General features: G+C 33.2%; 1 protein-coding gene across 18 annotated transcripts in view; it reads right to left on the bottom strand.

Annotated features, from left to right (window-relative positions):
• The window catches only part of BAZ2B (bromodomain adjacent to zinc finger domain 2B), a 290,562-nt gene that overhangs the window by 71,278 nt on the left and 196,818 nt on the right, over window positions 1-22,466 (bottom strand). For 12 of the 18 annotated variants that reach the window (XM_045781084.2, XM_087861283.1, XM_087861240.1 and 9 more), the window contains 8 exons: window positions 21,555-22,161; window positions 19,619-19,912; window positions 18,363-18,423; window positions 17,437-17,545; window positions 17,070-17,171; window positions 6,718-6,928; window positions 1,251-1,343; window positions 1,074-1,135 (listed from right to left, as the gene is read on the bottom strand). In XM_045781084.2, the coding sequence (XP_045637040.2) occupies window positions 1,074-1,135; window positions 1,251-1,343; window positions 6,718-6,928; window positions 17,070-17,171; window positions 17,437-17,545; window positions 18,363-18,423; window positions 19,619-19,912; window positions 21,555-22,161 (1,539 nt within the window). The remainder of the gene's footprint in view (window positions 1-1,073; window positions 1,136-1,250; window positions 1,344-6,717; window positions 6,929-17,069; window positions 17,172-17,436; window positions 17,546-18,362; window positions 18,424-19,618; window positions 19,913-21,554; window positions 22,162-22,466) is intronic. The other 6 variants (XM_045781192.2, XM_045781173.2, XM_045781128.2 and 3 more) reach the window with 2 other exon arrangements.

The following is a 22,466-nucleotide window of genomic DNA, read 5'->3' on the forward strand; positions in this document are numbered from 1 at the left end:
GACTAAGTTCTGGCTCTCCGTTCCACATCAACTCTCCCTAATCCCACTGTCTTAGCCAATACTGGGAGGAACCTTGGAGATAGCCACATCACATCCAGCCCAACCCATTTATTTAGCAGCTATTTATATAATAACACAATTTACTTTGTTTCATACTCAGAAATAACTACTTGCTGTTAAAAAATTTAAACAAATTGTAGTTTCCCCCATTATCTTTCTGCTTTAATGGTTATGTGAGTATGTGGAGGTGGCAGAATGGTTCACACACTCCCATCTTAAATGAAGTTGAATATCCAGGCATGTAATGCTTTACCTATAAACATTTAAAAGTCATTTCATTTACCAAAATTTATTTTTGAATATGACATAGGGGAGAGAGATTGTAGACATAAGATAGAATGCTGGATATGCTGAAATACAGCTTTCTTGTTTTTTTGCAGTAGTAATTTTTAAGCATTCAGAAGCAGTGGGGACAAACCCTATTCTATATAACTTGAGTTTAACTTTTTACTCCTATTTGATGTTTCATAACAACAAACTTTTCTTACTAAAATATGAACATTTAAGCAATAGCCTTCAATTACTGATACACTACTCGAAAAGTTTGAAAGCTGTCAAGATGTCCACTTAAACTCTATCAGGATATTAAAAATACTTAGACAGATTTACTTTTTGGTAAACTCTAAAAATTTGGAAGTAGAAGACTTGGTTCAAAAATGAGGTGAATTTTAGGGGCACCTGGGTGGCTCAGTCAGTTAAGCATCTGCCTTCAGCTCAGGTCATGATCTCAGGGTCCTGGGTGCTAGGATTGAGTCCTGAGCAGGGAGCCTGCTTCTCCCTCTCCCTCTGCCTGCATGCACTCTTTCTTCTCTCTCTCAAATAAATAAAATCTTTAAAAAGATGAGGTGAGTTTTAACTAATTCAAGAGGACAACTTTCTAAGATACATAACATTAATGTGAAATACTGTTATTTCAGAAATCAAAATGAAAATAATGTACATATATACATATACCAATAGAGCCCCAACGTAACACTTGTGTTTTAAAAATCAGTTCCAACGCATAAACATACCTGTTGCTTCATAATCTTTATTTGTTCTTTTTGCTTTCTCTTCTCCTCAGCAGCCATTATTGCTATGGTGAAAAACCAGAGCACAGATATCATCAGCAAGGAAATGAAGAGGAGAAGCTTCCTATGAATTCCCCAAAACTTACTCTTCATGTTTATGTTTTCATTTAAATCACCCACCTTGCTGTTTTTTAGCTTCTTTGGCAACCCGAGCCTGTTCCTGCTTTTGAAGTTTTCTCAAAAGCTTTATTTGCGCTGCTTGTCTGGCTATTTCTGAAACACAAAATTTCAAGAAATATTATTAACAACTTAGCATAACTGCTAACCAAAAACAGTAACTGTGTGAAACTGCTATCATCATGAAGGACTTAATTTTTAAGAAAATTGCCTAAGGTGAGATACCAACTGGGAGAATGGTGTGGCAGAATTTCAAGTCCACTTCCCCTAGAAACTGCCAAATTACTTCACCAAATATGATCCCATATACAGAACTACACAAAAATGATATTTCTTTTAATCCTCTTCATAGCTGCCCATCTAAGTACATTTTTTCACATTCCATGTAATCCCCACTTTTTAGGAAAATAGCTGTTAATATGCAAAAATAGTGCTTTAGCTTCGGTCTTAAAAATAACAGAATATATAAAAAGGAAAAAGAATCCAAAATAGAACAAATAGAAAGCCTCTAAAACTCAGTATCTCAATCAGCTATATAAATGGTAATGTTTCTGATTCCAGTGACATTTTCACTTAAAAGGAGAGGGTCTAAATCTCCTAAAGCAAAAGAGTACAGAACGTCAGTGAGTTTCAAAGACAGTCTAGTCCTCATAAGTTTTAAGGACAAATGTATGAAGCTGGGATAGACTGACATAATTAAAATGGTCCCAACTGTTCATTCTTCCCTCTCTCCATGTCATTTGCAATGTGACTGTGTAGCTCCTCACATCAAGAGGTAAAATATATTTTCTTGTCCCTTGATGCTGAGTTCAGCCATATGATCTCCCTTGGCCAACAGGATGTTAGCAGTTGTGATGCAATTAGAAGTTTGAAAATATACTTGTACTCTCTCTACTTTTACTCTTGTGCCTTGTCCTTTACTATAAGGACATGTTTGGGCTTGGCTGCTGAAGGCTGGGCCACGTGGAGTCAGTCGACTTCACATATGTGAACAAGCTCAGCCAAGATCAGCAGAGCTGCCTAATTTCCTTCCAGCTGCTTCCATCTGTGCAACAGTTAATGCCTAGTGTTGTACATCACTGAAGTTTTGTGGCTGGCTGTTTCCCAGAATTACTGTGGCAGTAGGTAACTGATGGAGAAAGCATGTAATGTCATGCTTTCTTCTGCTAGCAAACTTGGTCAGAATACTTTTAACTATAAAAGTGGTGTATCATACTATCACTCATCAATTACCACCTTACATTAGACATTATTTTAAGCTTTGTAGCAGATGAGTTTTAAGAAATCTATATATTATATTCAATAATGAATATGATTGGCTAACACCAAATTACTTGAGCTTTACTAATAATTTCCACCATTTATTAAACTTTTGTATTAAATTTACATGAACTCGTTTAATCTTTGTAACAATCTTATGAGATAGGCAACATTATGCCCAGTTTCCGGATGAAATAACTGAGGCTCACAAAGATAAATATAAATATAAGCCAAGATATAAATCCAGGTCCTTTTGACTTCACAGTCTATATGCTACTAGTTCTAAGAACTTTTAAGAAAAGTTGAATACGTTGAGATTTTATATACGAACCTAACCCTTTGTCCTTGACAGCTGAGGTAACCTTGGTTACCATGGCTGATTTTCTACCAAGTCTTTAAACAAGGAGATGGGATGTAAAGGGTCTAATTTTATTTAGTAAACAGGAATTGTTAATGAAAGATGAAATGGAAGATGATGCTAAAATATATCTTTAATCCTCCAATAATTTTCAACACTAGATTATAAGCATCACCAAAAATTTCTGAGCCACATAAAAGGGATCTTCTGTTCACTAAACACCCTGGGAAATAAAAATCTATAAACGAGTTTGTAGATTCAGCAAACTCCAATGATAATACACCTGAAGGGTACTGTTCTCACCTATGATAGTACCAGATGACTATTTTTCTAACTATTTTTCTAACATTTAAGAACTGAAAGCTTTCACTGAACTCTACTATAAAGACCGAAGTCTGCTTAAAATCTAAAGATGTGTCAAGTGGTTAAAAAAAATGTGTCCTAGAAAATGCGGCATAGATATGATCTTTTGTTTCCTACTAAACTGATGGTCTCAAATAGAAGTCTGGCTTATAATAAAGAAATGCTATATTTAGGTGTGTATTTGTGTATGAATGTATTGGCCAACTTTAAGCCCCACACAAGTACACAATAATTTTTATTTTTAAACCCTTAGGACAGAAGGTCATTTAAAAGTTCAACTCATATCTTTTTACTTTAGCAAGGAGGATAAAATTCTTATAATCATTAAAAATTCACATAGCTTAAACTTTATATTACAAGTAGTTGGAAAATGTTTTTAAAAGTTAGAAACACCCTGGAGGAAGTAGAATGAGTTAGAAGACCTGGAAAATTCACTCACAGTCTGAGAAATAAACTGCTCCCAACAGCTTCTCATTTATTTAGTTTATAGTTGCTGAATACAGTATCTATTATAACTAACTTTTGAAATATCAATTTGGAAAATATATTTTATGGATTAAGAAACTACCTATTTAAATTTCAAAAATAAAAGTTTATTTTTGAAACAGTTTACCCACATGATTAGGGATATTTTAGATATACCACGTTTCTTTGATACTAAGATGCATTTTTAAATAGAGTCTGAAATCAGAATGTGTCTGACAATTGGCAGCACTTTTCTTTCTCAGTGGTGTATCTTAAAATAATGGTGCATTTCAATGACTATAGCATCTCAGATTCTATGATATATGAAATGGAGAGGTACTATCTTATATCTTAGAAAATTTAAGGTATTAACAATATTGGCAAGTTTATTTATTAGGTTAAAAATGTTTTTCGTATTGAAACCCTCTCAAATTCTTATCTTTATTCTCTTGAGAAATTAGAGAGCTCTCATTTCATAATGCTTAGATGTACAAAGTTTGCATTTATTTTACTGTTCTGAACTTGTCTTCAAATTAAATCCAGTTTTTCAGTCTGTTGAGGCCTACTAGGATAATAAAACAGAAACTTCTAGAATCCCCTCAGATAACCCCCTCTGTTAATGTAGAAGCCTTTTTAGAAGTAAAAGGGGTGATAAAGTGATTCATTCCTTTCTTCCCAAGAAAAAACATGCATGTTTACCATATATGCTTCTAAATATTAATAATAATTATTTATTTACTGTTAAATATTTAACATTTATATAACATGTTGAGAAAAAACATGTACATAATCAGGTCAAAGGTAACAGAACTTGCAAAATGCAACATAACACAACAAGGGAGACCTATTACCAGAATACAAACCAATTTGAAATCTAGAGGGAGAAAAAACATTTGGGTAAAAGTTAAATGATCAGCTTCTCTATTAAAAATAAAATCTGTTAATTTTGCATATATATAGTTGCCATTTTAGATACTAAGTATTAATAGTATTTGTATTAGATATGCAAGATATGCATGAAGAGCCCATGCTTTGGGTATCAGTTAATTTTAAGCTTTCTTACTTTAGGCAAACAATGTATACTCATCACTATTATATATTCATCAGAAAAGCCAGTGGATTATTGACATATTAATCTTAAAAACTCATCATTTATAGCTATATCTGTTAATAACTTCTTTTCAGCCCTTACTAGTAACTATTCGGGGGAGATGAAAGTCTTAACAGAAACCAGATAAAATAGCATAACAATTTCACAAATGGGGTGCCTGGCTAGCTCAGCTGGAAGAGCATGCAACTCTTCATCTTGGGGTCGTGAGTTTGAGCCCCATATTGGGTGTAGAGATCACTTAAATTAATAAATAAATAAACTAAAAAAAAATTCACTAACATACAAAGGCAGAGAAACACTTAAATGACATTAAGTCGTATGCCAGGCAGTTAATTCATATGCTAATAGTGGAAATATGAATTAGTGCAACTTTTTTGGAGACAATATTTGCCTGCTATCTACCAAAATTGAAAACGCACATACCCTTTGATTCAAAGATTCTATCTCTACAATATACTATGGATAGCTATACCCATAAAAGGATATGAATAAATGTGTAATATCTCTTTACTGCAGGACTGTTTGTGACAGCAAGATTGGGAAACAGCTCAAATAGTCATTAAAAAAGACTGATTAAATGAATGGTAGAGCCATACATGGTTCATCACTTACTATTCAGCTATCAAATGCATAAGGCTGATTTTTAAGTGCAGATACAGAAAGACGTTCAAGATAAATTAAGTAGAAAAAAGCAAGCTCAATAGGATGTACACTATAAGTCCATTTATTTTAGAAATGAAAAAGGATATATATAATACAACACATTATACATGTGTATGTACACATATACTGTATACCACGACTGTGTGTGTGTATATAGGACTGTGTGTACACATTTCTGGATTTATAAAAAACTGTCAATAATGATACCACTCATGAGTGTCTTTTATTTTAAAGTGAGTGAGAATGAGTGTCTCTTTACCATGAAGCATTCTGTTCTATGAGTTTTTGTTGTGGATGTCTGTTTTATAATAAAAACAAAGCAGCAACAAAGAAGTCAATATTATGATGGTATTTACAATAAGTGGAAATAAGTAAAGCTTTTTCTCCAGAAAAAAACCATGAGAAGTAAAATCCTATTAGTCTTTTAAGTCAATTTTTATTATTAAACCTTTATTTTATATTGACATATATGTTTATTTATATACTTGTGATTATAAGACACCAACACATGTTTTGATGTATATTCAGATAGCCTTATGAGGCTTCACATTTGTAACTCATAACAGAACTATTTCATTTTAGTCAGCTTTCTCTGTGTCAGACATAGCATGGGAACTTCATGTTGATAATTTATGTGTAGTTTTGAGTTATAATACATTTGAGGTTATTATGAGCACTTTGTGCTTGGTACGTAACACTTTCTAGTGATCTTAAAATAAATACTTTTTTATTTAAATCTATTAGTTGGCCATTTTGAAAATATATGTGATATATCCAGACTACAGAAGAACTCAAACTAAAAAGACTGGGGTTACTTACCAGTAATTGGAGTTCTCTGACTGAAAATTTACTCCACAGATCCACATATTTTGGAGTGATTCCCTTGTACCACCTCAAGGAATCGGGAGCTGTTAAAATGAGAATTTCCAGAATGTTGGCACAACCTTAAGGCATGTGCCAAGTGCTGGCTGATTCCCTTTCTGTGCAAGCCTTAAAAGCTTATCCCCCACCTTTGTAGTTCTAAACACACAGGATATGATGTGTTTATGAGTATGGCTCTTGAAAGGAGCTTACCTAATCAAAGAACTCCAGTTACCAGTGGGATTCCTTATTTTCTCATTTTTATTGTAACAGAAATATCTACTTTTTAGAAAGTGCGAGCAGTATCAATCATTCGTAAGTCAAAAACATAAGAGAGACAGACTTTTTTAGTATGATTATTACAGTGTTGTATATATTATATTTCTTACCTTGAGCTTGCAATTTTCTTAGCAATTTGGCATCTGTGTTATCTAGAAACTCAGCACTTCCCACATTTGGAGGTCGACCCTTCCGACGTCTCATCCTGGATTCCTCTCTCGCTCGTTGTCTATCTGGATTTGGTGGTCTTCCTCTACGGCCTTCCATTGCCCTGATACGGGGAATGACATCCTCTTCTTTCAAAAGACACCACTGCATTCCCTTTAATTAACATTTTATAGAAATAATATATAAAAAACAAAATAAACACACGTGATCAACAGATCAGAAAATTCTAGGTCAATTCAGATATTTTGGAATTTATAAAAGCTAGTACAAACCTTAGGAATTTTATTTTTTAAATTAAATTTATATTTACAGTTGCTCATTGCCTTTGGCATATCTTTGGTATTCTTACTTTAATGACTTCGACTTTAAATACATAGAGAGATCTATAAACATATATTTATAAACATATGTATCTATAAACACAGAGATATATCAATCACCATTTCTGAACTATAATGACCATAAAGTTGGCAGATATTTGAAAATAGTAGTTGTGTGAAGACACCCCTACAGATGGTTTTCATGTGTTATCAGTTCAACCAATCATGAAGCTATCCAAATAACAGAAGGAAGTTTCTCTTTATAGAAATATTATAGCTAATAAATCAAGAAGGAATGTAAAAGTTAGAATATCAACACTGTGCAATACCTGATGAATTCAGGATCTAAGCATTGAACTTGAATGGCTGGCAATCACCAGAAAATAGAGACAAATAGAGACATCAGCCTCCTGATGGAGGTTCACTTCATCACCTATAAATTAATCTTGCCCCTCCACCAAATAAATCAAGCCTAGATTTGATTAAGTCTGGACCTATTTACTGTAACTGTACAGGAGAAATAGGATAAGAAGTGTATGTTAGACTACACAGCAAAATCCAGTCTGTGGGAAATTCTACAAATTACCCAGTTTCTTCAACAAGAAAATTTTAAGAAGTTAAAAAAAAAAAAGGAACTGTAAGAAGATTAAAGGAGCCTTAAAAGATGTATCAAATACATTTTGTATTTGATACAAATACTTAGTAATATTTTCAGTTACAATATTTTCAGTTAAAATAATCCAGATATTGATTCAAATAAACTTCAGATAATTATGATAAATAAAAAACGACTGAAACTGTGAACAATGCCTAACACTTGATGATACCCAGCAATGATCATCTTAAAGTGTAGTAATGGTACTCTTGGAGAAAACAAGAGTCCTTATCTTCTAGAGATACACACTGAAAAATTTACAGATGAAGTAAGATGTATTAGATTTGCTTCAGCAAATTACGGAAGAGTAGAAGAAGACGGAGGCATAAAACAATTGGCCATATGATAATTTCTAAAGCTGACGATGGGGTTACATGGTATATATTATATATTTGAGATTTCTCATTGTTAAGTCCCCACCAGGAACACATACCCTAGCATAATGCACTAGCATTATAGGAATAATCCTGCTCAGTACACAGATACAATCTGAGTCTGGTTTTTATTATCCTCCATAGGTCCAGCAAAACTAATACACTGTTATATTTCCTTATTTATTGTCCTTAGTAATATTTTCAGTTATAAGGCATCCTTTTAAAATAATCCTTCTAAAATAATTGTTTTATTATTTCTTACTTCTTTTTTTTAAGAGGTAATTTCTTTAGTATGAAGGTTTAGGATTTTTAAAATATGCTTTTTTCTCAAAAGAATCTTAAACTAGGAATTTAGCTTGAACCACTGTAGGCAATTCTGCAACCAAAAACAATAAAAACTTCTGGAGTTACATTACATGCCATGATTCCTAATCTGGGCCAGGAGTCTAAAAATGTCTCATTCAATGGGTACTAAAAATACAAATACTACTCTTGCTACCATAATGGATGATAGTTACTTCCCATATTCCAAGCACTGTTTGTTCCAGTCATTTTCAATACATTATATACCTTAATCTTCACAACAGCTCTGAACAATAAGGTGAGTTTTATTGTTCCTACATGTCACCTGAGGGAATTCAGACCCAGTTAGGTTAAATAATTTCCTGAGGTACAGAGGCAACAAGGAACAGAACTATATTCAGAAACTGGGACTAACTCTAAAACCTGTGTTCTTAACCACTACATGTACTTAATTGATGTTACCAAGATGTTTTTATACTTGGTTAGTGGCTGATCACAATATTCAGCCACTGATCACAATATTCAGCCATGAAAGTATGGCCAAGATTATGTCACAGTAGGATTGTGTCAAAAAACCTAATGCATATAGTCCATGTTTTTGTGTTTAAAATAATATCTACACTAATTCTTCTCAGTAATTCTCATGTGAAAAATAATTTTAAAAGTTAATTCTGAAGAAAGTAAAAATTTTTTCCTGAGATTTCAAATGAAGTCAATAGGAACAATACTTCTACTAACTGCATTTTTATGCCCCAAGCCCCTAAGAAGGAAGCCATCAAAACAATTTTATGTTCAACAGTATGGGAAGCTTTTGATTAGTTTAGGTTTTCATTTTTCTATTATGCTCTTAGGCACCAAGGCAGCATGCATCGAATAAGTTGAAAAATATAAAAGTGACATTCATGACACTTGGAGTAGAAGAGAGAGACTAAAAAAAGAGTCTGTAAAGGAATCTGCATTCAGTTTTTAAAGTGTCTTATTAATAATAAAGTCAACTTTAGCCAAGATTTAAAGGGTTTTTTTAATTTGTCTTTTTTATCCAGTTACAATTTTTACATATTTACGTTTTATTCAGCTAGGAAAATATACCTGTGTCAAAAAAGGAATAGATTATGTTGGTGCCCAAAATTTACCAGACAAATATAGTGACATTATCATTTGCGTTTTGCCCTTGGCATTATAAGTAAATACTTGCCAAGGGCACTGCATACATTGTGCTACATGTATAGTTTTCTGACTCCTGAATTTTAGAAAATGAGAAATGGACTGTTAGGAAAATCTGAAGCTTAAATTACAGCTTTAATTCACTGAGTAGTCAAAATAATTGTGAAGGGGAAAAAGAAGTAGTTCTCTCAATAAGCTTTTCCTCAGAAAAAGCAACAATTTATATCACCTGATTCATATCCTATAAGCTTTGTCAATCACAAATTATGCATTAAAAGAGAGTTAGAGTATTATTTTTTCTTAAATTCTAAGACTAAGATAGTAAACCGTTCCTGAAAATAATCTTTCTTAACTAAGATTTGAAAGATGTGGACAAAAAGAAAACAGGTGATCAACATAATGGAAATGGTGACAGATCAGGTCTATTTTACCAGCATAATTCTGCTTTCGAGAGTGACTAATTTCAATCTTTAGCAATAAATACATACTACGGAGAGAAGAAAAAAAGATTGATGTTTTATTTCAGAAGACTGAACAAAATAATTAAGTAAATAAGTATATAATATATATACTGCAATGCACTATAAAAGTGTAATATAAGGCTGTCATGTATTATAAAAAGTTTCCACTACTTAAACATTTGTTGAAGACACCTACTTTGTACAAGGCATAGCAGTGTCTAAAGGTAAATGAGAATCTTCTTCCCAAAACGACCAACACTTTTCACTCGGGACCTCACGCTATTCCAATGCAGGTAATTTAAGGACCACATGACGAATAGTAATAAATTTGAAAAAGAGTTTAGAGTTTGGGACAAGAAGTTGTCTGAATTGTCCACTTAAAAAATAATGATGGTCTGAATTAGGGCTTGAGAATTAGAGCTAGAAAGGAAGGTGAATACATTGGTCTTTTAGGAGGGAGAACTACCTGGATGTGAAGGAAAGAAGTCTGAATGGAGACCAGAAAGGTGATTAAAGTGTGAAGTGGTCTCTAGGTAACATGGAGAAGGGAAATGGTAGTGGGGTTTTCTTCCCAAAGTGAAGATACAGGATGGAAAAGTACTTGAGAAAACCTACAAATAAAATTTCTTAATCTCAGGTATTTTACATCTTAAACACTAAAGAGAACTTAAAAAAAAAACCCACTTATTTCAAATGAATAATTTATCCAGAAATTCAAAAATTATATGAAATTTAAATATGACTTTGTATTTCAACATTTCTATTACTCTTCATAAATGATACTCTAAAGTACAGTTGAACATCTCATGAGCAACTGGCCTGTTTGCAATTTATCTTATAGACACTGAATTGTCCACCTAGGACCCTACATTTTACTGACAGCTAAGTCCATTTGTGGTTTGCCAGCAACATGTTCAGGTTTTAATGAAATGTATTCTCAAGTCTCATTCTTGCTTCAATTTGATATCATAGCTTGTCTTTGTCTTTTGTTGATTCCATTTTGTTTGATTTTATATACTTGTAGGATGATTTATTTTAGGGGTAAAGAGTATGTAAGTAAAAGAAGTAAACCAGTCTGCCAAAAGTCAATTCACTGAGAAATCTATTCACCACGTTACTGAGTTGTTGTTTTTTAAGTTGAGTATCACCGAGACTTTGCCGCAGCAATATCAGCATGGATTTGCAGTCCTGGGCCATTAAGTGTCAATTTCCATTGTTAATACTTGAGATGTCTTATACCTTTCCAATGGTCAATGTTATGTAAGTGAACGGAGGAACCTCACTCATATTTTTCTGGATTGGGACCTGTTTCCCTATCCCAGTCCTTGCCTCTGGTAGTAAAATAGCTGAGGTGAATATTTTAAATCTGGATTAAGGTATTTGGTCTGGCAATTTTAGATCTGTTAGTCATTTGGTGAATTGATCATTTACCCAACTGATTTCTGGCTAGTTCTGGCTAGTTACTGCTCAAGTAAACAAAACTGATTTTTTTCATTACCTTTTCTTTGTAAGTATACTTTCAGAATCCTTTACTTCTAAAAATTAGTTAATTAAAAAGCCTTTTGAATGTCATACCTAAAAGGGAATTGATCTTAAAGACCTCCTAGGACATATACCCTTCACATTACAGATGAGGAAATTAAGGCCTAGAAAAGCAAGCTTCAGTTTTTCAAAGTAACATAGGATACTGAATTACCTTGCCAGGAGTCTAAGAAAAATCTTAGGGCACAAGGAAAGTGAGAGCATCAAATATTTTTGATAGAACTTCCCATTTTAAGAAAAACACTGAAGATAATATCATGAGAAAAATCAAAATTTTGTTGAATTTCCTTACGCCTATTTCATAATTTAGCATTATGTCTATTTTTAGCCACTTTACAGTGCCAGAGATAGGTAGTGAGAGTTTTATGTACCACGAACTTTAAAGCATTAGGGATTCTTAATCTACTGTAATCACAGAGTTTATTAATACCATTTACTGAATAGCATTTCAAAGATGTGAAAGAGTAAGATTATCTATGCTGGAGAGATGGGTGTCACTTACTAAAAACCATTGAGAAAGATGGGGTTTGATATAATTATTCCACAATGCAGGCCATGCTTTCTAGTTACTCACAGTAGGTTACCTTTAAGAGCCATGACCTTCAAATATCTCTTTAGCTCCACACTTGGATTCATACAGTTGGCCTCCCAGTAGAGGCCCTTGCCTAGCCATCGAAAATCCTACCTGGTAGATTAGTGACATAAATTTTCAGTATTTTAGATTTCTGGTACTGATCTTTCATGTTCTCAGTGTCCATATATGCCCACAGCTATGTTGCATTAGGTGTGACAGTTAACAGCAGAGTTGAATTAGAACCCTGGTTGTTGACTCCCAATCTTTCGTTCCTTACTTATATGAAATAATTAGCAGCATTACAATCTTGCCGGAGACCGAGTGTTGTCTGCTTTATTGTGAAGTCTCCCTATATTCCTTACTAACAAAATCCTGATTTTTGCTGGACAGCATTGTGCTTAGTGTTTTATCTTCTCTAAGCCAGTGATCATAACTTTTATGTTTTTTGTACTCTTCAGTTTCTCTACAAACACTAGTTTTGTTTTGTTTTTTCAAAGCCAGGCTTTCAAGTTCATTTCTGTAGTTTTGAAATGTGGTCACAGTTTTCTTTATGGAAAATGACTTTAGGGAAAATTTATCTGGGGGAAAAATGCCTGGCACATTAAGTATTTGCCACAAATATTTATTGATTAAATGACTATGAAAAGGGGGACTTTTCAGTAAGAACTATAAATATTTTTCTTTTCTCATGGCCTTAGGCCATTAAAGAGAAAAAAACAATCTTTTTTAAAAACATATAACTCAAGTAGAAAAGGCAGCATTTTCTAAGTCACTTTTAACTTGTTTTTTCTTTGCATCTTACCTTTTCTTTGTTTTTCTATCCTGAATACAGTAAACATTCAAGAGTCTATGCTTATGAACTTACTGGTTGAAAAAATAAACTCAATTATTACATTTATGTTTAAATGTTTTCTTCTCTGCAATTCACAAAAAATACTTTTCAAAGTAGACAATTACATATTTCAACATAATCTTTGTCATTAATAATTTATCTTGTAGCCTTCATATATTCCTAATAAAAATGTGAATACCTTTTTACCCAAATATCTTATTTAGGTAAATAAAAATAACCTTATATTTACCAAAATATGTTGAGCTCATCCTTACTTTCTATTATTCTGACACCCAAAACCAAAATAAAATGAAAACAATGATAAACATTAGGTTCAACAAATTCTTTATAATGTGATGAAGCAGAAGTCTGTAAGAAATCTATTTACCTTGTATTCTTTTCAAAGGGGTTTCACTGGCTAAAATAGTTAACAGAATTTTATTACAAGGTAGTCAGCCAATAAAGCATGGCCTTATTAGAGGGTTCATTTTGTTCTATGAAGTCTATTATCCTTAAAATCATGGTTTTTATAGAAGCCTGTAGGAGGTGATTGGCATGTAAGTATCAGAAGACACTGACAAGGAGCTGATTCTACAAATCTCTTACCACATTTGTAGCCTGAAATAAATAACACTGATAATGAATAGATTAAAGGCTCCCCCACCCCATTTCTTGTGTCAACTCTATCTATTTACTTTAATTAAGGGCTTTTCTTTCCTACTTTTTGAAAGTAATCATTAGGTTGTTGTCTTTTAATGATGAATTTACTTAAATTTCAATAAATACAAGCTCTCGTACATCTCATCTTATTGTATTACATGCACAGTTAAGTCAATATTTTCAAATGGTTGCTGTTGATAAATATATGTATACTCTATCTTAAGCTCAGAAATATCTTGAGTGAAAAATAAAATAACCATGGTTCTCTACTGCAGACTAGAATTATCCTCTAGTAGAAATTATCATTTCCTAAATTTTATTTGCAAAATACAGAGCTTTGCAACACCACTGCTGAAATTTCTGAAATGCCTTGAATAATATTAGAATTTACAGAACTAATATTGGTTATTTTTGATAACTTTACAAGAAAAAAGAAAAATATGATGGAGAAAATATATTTTCTAATGCAAATGATTTTTTAGGAAAGTGAGAATAGTAATAAATCTGCAGATACAGCATTTCATTTGCTAAAAACACCCAAAATAGATAAATGAAGCTTGGAAAACTGTAGCAGTAATATTCGAAATCATTATGTACAATCTCCATGCATTTGGAAAACTGAATGCTTAGCTTTATTAGAAGGGGTAGAAATATTTATTTTTTAATAGAAAAAATTTTTCAAATTGTATGTAATACAAGCAAATTTTAGAAAATGTGAAACCCACAAGTAGAAAGAAAAAAAAATGATCCACTGTACCACCAACCATTACATCTACCATTAAAAGTTTGACACATTTCCTCCCCATCTTTCAATATGCAGTTTTGTTTTTCAGTATCTATATAGTCATCATTCCCTTTCTGCAATTTGTATAAAGGCAGACATATTGTAAACACACACAGATCATTTCTGCATAGTACCAGTGGCTTGGCCAAACTATATTTTACATCTTCTACAAAATTCAGGCCAATCAAATTATCACACATCATAGTTACTCTAACAAAAATATATAATCTTTGTTCATTCTCATAGAAAATTATTACATAATTATATACATTTCTAATTAACTATATGCTTAAAAATATTCATCATACAACATATGGAAACATCTATGGTTCTACAATTATATGTACTATATGCATTTCTAATTAATTAACTGCACTTTTTTTGGATTACTTACCTTTAATTGTTCTCTCAAAGTATCCTGAAATGAATCCAACTTACTAATTTTTTTAAACGACAGAAGTGCTCTCAAAATTGCTAGTATTTTCCCTTAGCAGTCTGCCGAAATGTTGGCAGCTTAACATATTCTGAATTTAGTAATTCATCATATTTCCTTGATGAATTGATCTCTCAACAGGGCAATACACATTTGGAAAACACTGATTATGTTTAATAAAAAGTGAATGGATGTCAAAGAACATTTTATTTTGCCTAATGAGGTTTTATAGATTAAGTCTAATTATCACTGATACAAACCTAAAAATCCTTTATGTATTGAACAGCAATTAGCTTTCCTCTCAGAACAAAAATCAATTCAACTTAAAAACTTTGGCATAAATAAGACAAGCAAGGATTTGATACCATGAGCCAAAAGATTAAAAAATGATTAGAATTTTTAAATAAGATTATTATTATCTTCTAATATTTTTTTTGTGATAAGAAACTGATCCAGTATATATGGAAGTGGGTATAATAACAATAAAATTCTGAGGATCTGTTTGGCAACAGATTTAGTCCAAGTTTAAACTTAATTTTTTTATAAATAAATATTTTTTAAAAAAAATTTTAAAGATTTTATTTATTTATTGAGAGACAGAGAATGAGAGTGAGAGAGCATGAGAGGGGAGAGAAGCAGAGGGAGTAGGAGAAGCAGGCTCCCCACTGAGCAGGGAGCCTGATGCGGGACTCGATCCCAGGACCCCAGGATCATGACCTGAGCTGAAGGCAGACGCTTAACCGACTGAGCCACCCAGGCGCCCCTAAACATTTTTTTAAGTTTAAAAAATAAAAAGAGAAAAATCCTAGAATATATTTCAATTAAGAAGTTAAGCCTCAGATAAATATATTTTGGCATTTTAAAATTACCAGGAAAGAAACAAGCGAACCTAGATGTAACTTGTTCCTTAATAGACCATAATGAAAATGGGTTATATGATGAATGTAAAAGAACACTGTTAGAAACCCTAAGTTCTAGTTATGTCTCTGCCTGGTTGAGACCATGTGATCTTGGAAAATTCCCTTAATGTCTGAGGTCTCAAAAAAAACCTCCTGCAGAATTAGGAAGGCCTTTTTTTATTTCTATAACTATAAAATTAGAGGGTAAGATAGGATGGAAGAAACTGCCTATTCACACTAGAAAATATTTATTACTGGAAAAAATTTCTCTCCGTGCATTATAATAGGTCAAAAGGAAGAAAGATTCAATCAAGAAAGAAAATATCAACTGCAGTTGGCTGAGCACTTTAACCTTTTGAAACATTTTCATGTATCTGATCTCATTTTAACCTCACCCTAATCCTATGAGGCAGAAGTAAAATTATTATTGTCTTTACTTTGCAGACAAGGAAATTGAGGAAAAAGGTGGCATTATTTTGATGTTTGAAATCACAAATTCTATTTCATAGGTTAACGAGAATCTAGGTCTCCTTACTCCTTAACCAGGTCCTCTTTCAAAGGAGCTGATAAAGTTAAAGGGAATAATAAGCATATGCAGCTGAATCCAAGTAAGAAACGAAAACAAAATCCTAAGGGAAACATATAGGAAATGAAGTCTCTCTGGCAGGTTCTTTGTGCTGAGCAGTAAGGTTGTGTACTTAACCGGTAGGCAAAACGGGTGCTGTGGTGATATTTTCAGAAATGTATATAATTAACGGAAAAATTCAATTTCTGTAAAAAGCAGAAATTTCACTCACCTAATATTAAGGAAACTTCCCCCCACCCCAAATTACCAAACTTGTGAAAATGGATCATGTAGCATGGTAGAATCAGATGCACAAGATCCCTCCAAAAAACTAAGGCATATTTATTCCCCTTTGGACTGACTTCTAACAACATATTTTTCCTACTCAAATTAATTTACCTTTAAATTAGTTTACCTCTCAGGGAACTAATGTTTTTCTATATTTCACGGGAACATGCAGATACTACTTTCATACCTGTATAAACTGTAAAACTGTTGACAAATATGTTGACTTAAAAAATTTGAAAAAGACGCCTATTATGTCAAAGCTCCTTGTTACTGGAATATAGTAAATTGAAGCCCTGATGAGTGTTAACCACAAACTTATATGTATAGCTGTACGAATTAACTAACAAAAGGCAATGCTTCGGAGTGTAGTGAAATTTACTTCATTTAGGTTATGGTACTACTTTTTGGTTTAAAGACTATACTTTTTAAAAAGTGGATACCTGCGGTCCATCTCTGGCTTCATAGAAGTCACCCACTCTTATTTTTGCACTGAAGCTGAAATTGTCCCTTGAGATATCCATTATTCCATTTCTGCTGAGATACTGAAAAAATCACATATTTTTCCACTTCAGGTTTTAATAATTACAACCCAGCTTTGATGTAGCACTTTCTTCAGGACACTAACGTTTTGCATATTCTATCAAGGGGCTATGGATTTAGAGAAGATCAATTTAAGTTAAGTACATTTAGTCCCATACAAGAGAATATTTTGTATCAAGGAACTTTATCTGAGAAAGGAGAGCACCTTTTTCCCATACACATGTTTAATAGGCACCAAATGTATGTTACTTGGTGAAAAGTATGTACCTTTATTACTTCAGGGTATTGCCTAAGTTTCTTTCCACATGGAGCATAATATGCTACTTCTCCTTGAAGGCGCCCTCCAAAGTTTCTTATTCTTGTCTCTCTTTGCCAGCTACACATAACAGAAATGAGCATTATAACATATTTAGTTTTAAGAAAGCTTTAAAAAAAAACACACAACTTAAGAACACATGCTTTTTAGACAACATGGAAAATACAAATAAAACAAATATAAATCCCTAATTATACAACTCTGATACATTTATCATTAAAATTATTTAGATTTTTAGCTAAGTAATTCCACTAAAAATGAATCAGACTCAAGTTACAAATATTAAATGCCGTTACATTTCTTAGAAATCGTAACTGGTATTACTTTGGGTATTCAGACAAATTCAGTAACACGTGTCAATATGTACTGATTTTTTACATCTGAGAAGCTTTAGGTGTAAAGAGTAGCGTTAACCTGGCTCTCTGCTCCTTGAGGATCACGGACTTCGAGCGTAAAACTTCTCAGTTTCAATCCAACCATTTTAGCCACCCTCTGCTCAAGTCCCCCAGTTTTGTCCACAGTGGCTTTTACTGTCCTTTAATTCCATCTTTGCAAAAACCTCTCACACTCTTAACTGTGTCTCTGCCCTGCCCTCTGCCAAATGATTTTCTCTTGCTTGCTCTTTTTTTTTTAGCCGGAGTCCCACTGGCCCTGTGATCCCATCCCAGCTCTGCCATGCCTGAACACTGCAGTTAGCCTTACTTTCGGCTTTCTGGTATATCCACTTCTCTGCCCTTTGCTCTAGCTCTTCTGCTCTAATAAATACTATGCAGTATATTCAATTCCTTTATGAATAGCAGAGAGTGAGATATAGTGAGAAATCAAACATGCATAAATGTGTGAGGCAAAGCAAAACGAGAAGTCTTATTTCGCATACCCATATTCCAAAGGAATACGCAGTTCACGCTCGTCTGTTACTCTTCTCCTTTTGGATGTGCCTTCAAGAAAATTCAGCCAGTTAACATAAAAGATTAGTTTATATAGATGACACTTTTTCGATAGTTTTGAGACTTTTCTTTAAATAATATATCTTAATGACTTGAATTACTTAAGCTATTTCTGCAACTTGTAGGTTACTTTTAGATGATTTGCAACAAAACATACTGTATAGAGGATTTTTTTTTTTCTGTCTTCTTTGGTCTGCATGACAGAATAACTGGTCTTTCTAAAGAAAATACAATGGAAGGTAAAAATATATAGCTTTCCTCTCACTTTGTATTTAAAGAAATACCTAAAGAAGTAGGAGGAAAATCATAGACAGAGGTTTCAGAAAACTGGGTACAGTTGTTTTCCTCGAGAATATGAGTTTTAAGATGATGAAAAATTTCAACGCGTGGCTTGTACACTTAAAAATAATATAACTTCTATGTTCGTATAAATCCATAGTCAAAACTACTACTAGATCTTTTAATCTAATACAAAGGAATAGGATCATGATTTTATGTAAAATTCTTCATAGACAATGGCCAAGTTTCACAAATGCAAATATGTGCATCTTAAATTAGCAGAATATCATACTGGTCTGTGGCAAATGAAAGCAAAACTTGACATTTCTAAGAAAAGAGTGAAATAAGTAAAGCAACATGATATTGTACTATACACCTCTATATTTTCTTAGCTATTGAAATAGAAATAAAAAATCCTTTTGGAATATTAATGTAAAAACTTTTAAGGAAGACCTCCAGAAGTTTATAAAAGGTCAAATAGAAAAAAAGAGATGTGGCATGTTAATGAAATAATAATGCTACTCAAATGCTATCTCAAATGACCTTTGGCTATATGTTGGGCAGTTATGCAATTGTATCTCAAGTAACCAAGTGAGCTCACTTTTATAAAGTACAAAAAGGTCCAACTGTTAGTCAAATTCTAAATTCTAGAAGCATAAACTGAACACAAAAGCAGGAAAATATTCAAAATCAAGAGCTGTCATCAATCAGGTTCTTATGGGAGGCACAGAACAAAAATGGTAATGGGGCATATCCTTTGAAAATACATGCTGACCTTTCTTAGCCAACCTCGAATCTAGCCGTAACACTTGATTCCAATGAGGTCATCCCCAGAACACTGTATAAATAAGAATTCTTGCTATGGTTTGACTTCTACTTTACAATAATAAAAATAAAGTGTAGGTACCAGAGTGTGGACTTGAAGTAAGTGTGGAAGAAGGTGTGCCAAGAAAAGCAGGTGACTGGGATTCAGAACATAAGGCAGCAGGAGCAGAGCCTGGGGCTTTTGCTATGTGGAGGTTACGAGGTGTTGAGTGAGCTGTGAGACTGATGGAAGGGCTTTTGACAGAGGAAGTTGTTTTATTCAGTTTCATTGAAGTTTTCTCTCCTTCAGTATCACTATCTGATTCATCTTGGTCTTTATCATCATCATCATCTTCTTCTGATCCTTCTGTATCTGATTCTGAATTACTATCTGATTCTGGGAAGTAAAAGAAGCATTTGTATATTATAACTAGATAATCACCAACATTTGCAGTTTGTATCGAAATGGAATAGTTTAGGAATCAGCATCTGTGATTGAACTCAACTGAGCTACTTCCCTGAAGAGTTCATGTAAAAATGACTATCTTACAAGCTATTTGAGTACAATGTATGCAGACTACAAATTCTCAAAATTCTTTGCTAAAAGTATCGGTTTTACTCAACACTTTAATCACAAAACAGTTCTTCTCACATGACACTATTCACATGATGGGTTCTGCTCAGTGGTTTCAAAATCATTTTTAATTTAATAGAGAAACTAAGGTATAGAGGGAATAGAATTGATTCTTTCAATTGCTTAAGAAGTATACAAGGTTCAGTATGAGGAAGGAAAGTCTGAAACTACCATCATTCTTTCAGCTGGGCTTTGAGGTACAAGAAAACCATTTTCTGAGAGATTTTTGGTGTTTCTGGCTGTAGGTATTTTATTTAGGTGCAACACCTCATCAGGCTTCTCAGGCTTCACAAAAGACCTGGTTACGGAAAGAATGATGTGGGATCATCTAATGGTTTAATAATTTAAGTTTGGTCTAGGAATGTAGTCCTATAAATGCATCTCTTCCTACAGACAGGTATTATTTATTCCTGGATTAAACTTGAGAAACACAGGCCTGATCCTTGGAATGTATTTGAAAGGTTCCCAGAATAACAATTTTTGTGGAATCACACTTTGTGTAGTACCATCTGCCTATGTTGAAATTTGTTATAAAAATTGCCTTTGAAAGTATTAATAACAATATTCATACTTGATCATGCAATGTTGTATTTATGGGAATCCCAGGAAAAAATATTATCAGAAAAAGTTGTTCTTACCCTGAGCAAGTAGGTTGTTTCTACCTTAGACACTTTAAGTTGTATAACTGACTATATTTTCCTACTCATATTGGCAGCTAGAAAATCACCATTGGACTTGTGGTTGACCAATAACAAATCCAAATATTTTTATAATATGTATTTCACCTTTGTATATAAAATTTAAGCTATCTTATATTTTATGCTTTCAATCTTCTGTGGAACAATGAAGAGAGTTAAGGGGAAGAAAAATGGAAAGAAGTTTTAAAAACAAACACGGAAAACTAGAAAGCAAATCAAAATAAAATCAAGGAGCACTCTGCTTGTTATTAAATAAATTCTGTGTTGCTAATGGACATTCACAGGGATTTAGGTTTTTTGATGCTTTCTAAATGACTGACTACAATTTTACCTCCTTCCTGCAAAATATCTACTGACACATTTCAACAAGTAGCAGAAGAAATGAAAAAGAAAGGACAAATGAATGGTTATGAATTAAATGAAAATTAAGCAAATTCGTGAAGTTATTTCTTAATTTATGCGTCATCCAGGTTCATTTAAAGTTTTTATTTGTTTAATGTTAAATGAATAACAAAGCTGAGAATCTAACTTAGGATTTCCAATTTGACTCACTCCAGTATTTTACCAGCTCACTAGGGACAGGCACACAGCTCTGTGAAACACAGTGAATGACAATGACTGGAGCTCTGTGAACTAAGAACCTCCTTTAACTGTTTTATCCACATAGCATTTAGATAAATACTTCAAATTTAAAAATAAAAAATAACCTGATTGGCTGTCATCAGACTCATCATCTTCATCATCTTCCTCATCTTCTTCCTCATCATCTTCTTCTTCATCCTCGTTTGACTCTTCAGAATCTTTACTACTGGGAATGTCTGAATCTGTTCCCCTAAACTGCTCCACTAGAGATGCTGCAGGGTGAGCGTGGTGCTGGGTTTTTACCATGCTTGCATTATTGCTAACCGCCTTTTCCTTCCCTTGAGGATGCACTACGGGAGACGCAGAGGGTATCACAGCTGTCTGATTGCTGGCGGTCCTTCTCCCACTTGTACTCAGATTTACAGGTGAGGAAAAAGGGGTGCTGCTTGCAGTAGCAATGTTTTCATTAATCTTACTCTGCATTTTAGTTTTGGTAGTAAGTGCTAGAGGAGCTTCTTGAATGACACTTTGAATGACTCCATTTGGTTGGTGATTACCTAAAAGTGCATTTGTCAAGAATGGATTAGGGTGGTTGTTTTCTACTGTTTGTTTTGGATGTGCTGGTGAACTCGAGGTTGGTTTTGGATTTGACAAAGCTGCAATAACCTTCTTCAAGCTCTTGGATGACTCTTGTTTCTTTAACTGCGCTGGGAATGTCTGTTTATATTGTTCCTGTTGAAACATAAGTTAAAAAACAAAACAACAATGTACCATGAAAACAAAGGTTACCTTTATTTGCCTTCTGTATCTGACAACAACTGCTCATATACAAATTTAAATCATGATATACAAGTGCTTAAAATTAGTGGCAGTGATGACTAGTTGGTTGCTGAATCTTGGCTAGCCATAATATGTTTAAAATTCAATTAGTCTTTCTCCCCCTCAAAATATAGGTTTCTTGACTGTTCCTCTCTCATTATTATTGCTCCCACTGTCTCAAGAATCTAAATTTGAAATTCTAAAAACATCTTTTACTT

The sequence above is a fragment of the Ursus americanus genome, chromosome 1, assembly GCF_024610735.1.
Source record: "Ursus americanus isolate L20-20 chromosome 1, mUrsAme1.1.p, whole genome shotgun sequence".
In the NCBI taxonomy this organism is placed as follows: Eukaryota; Metazoa; Chordata; class Mammalia; order Carnivora; family Ursidae; genus Ursus; species Ursus americanus.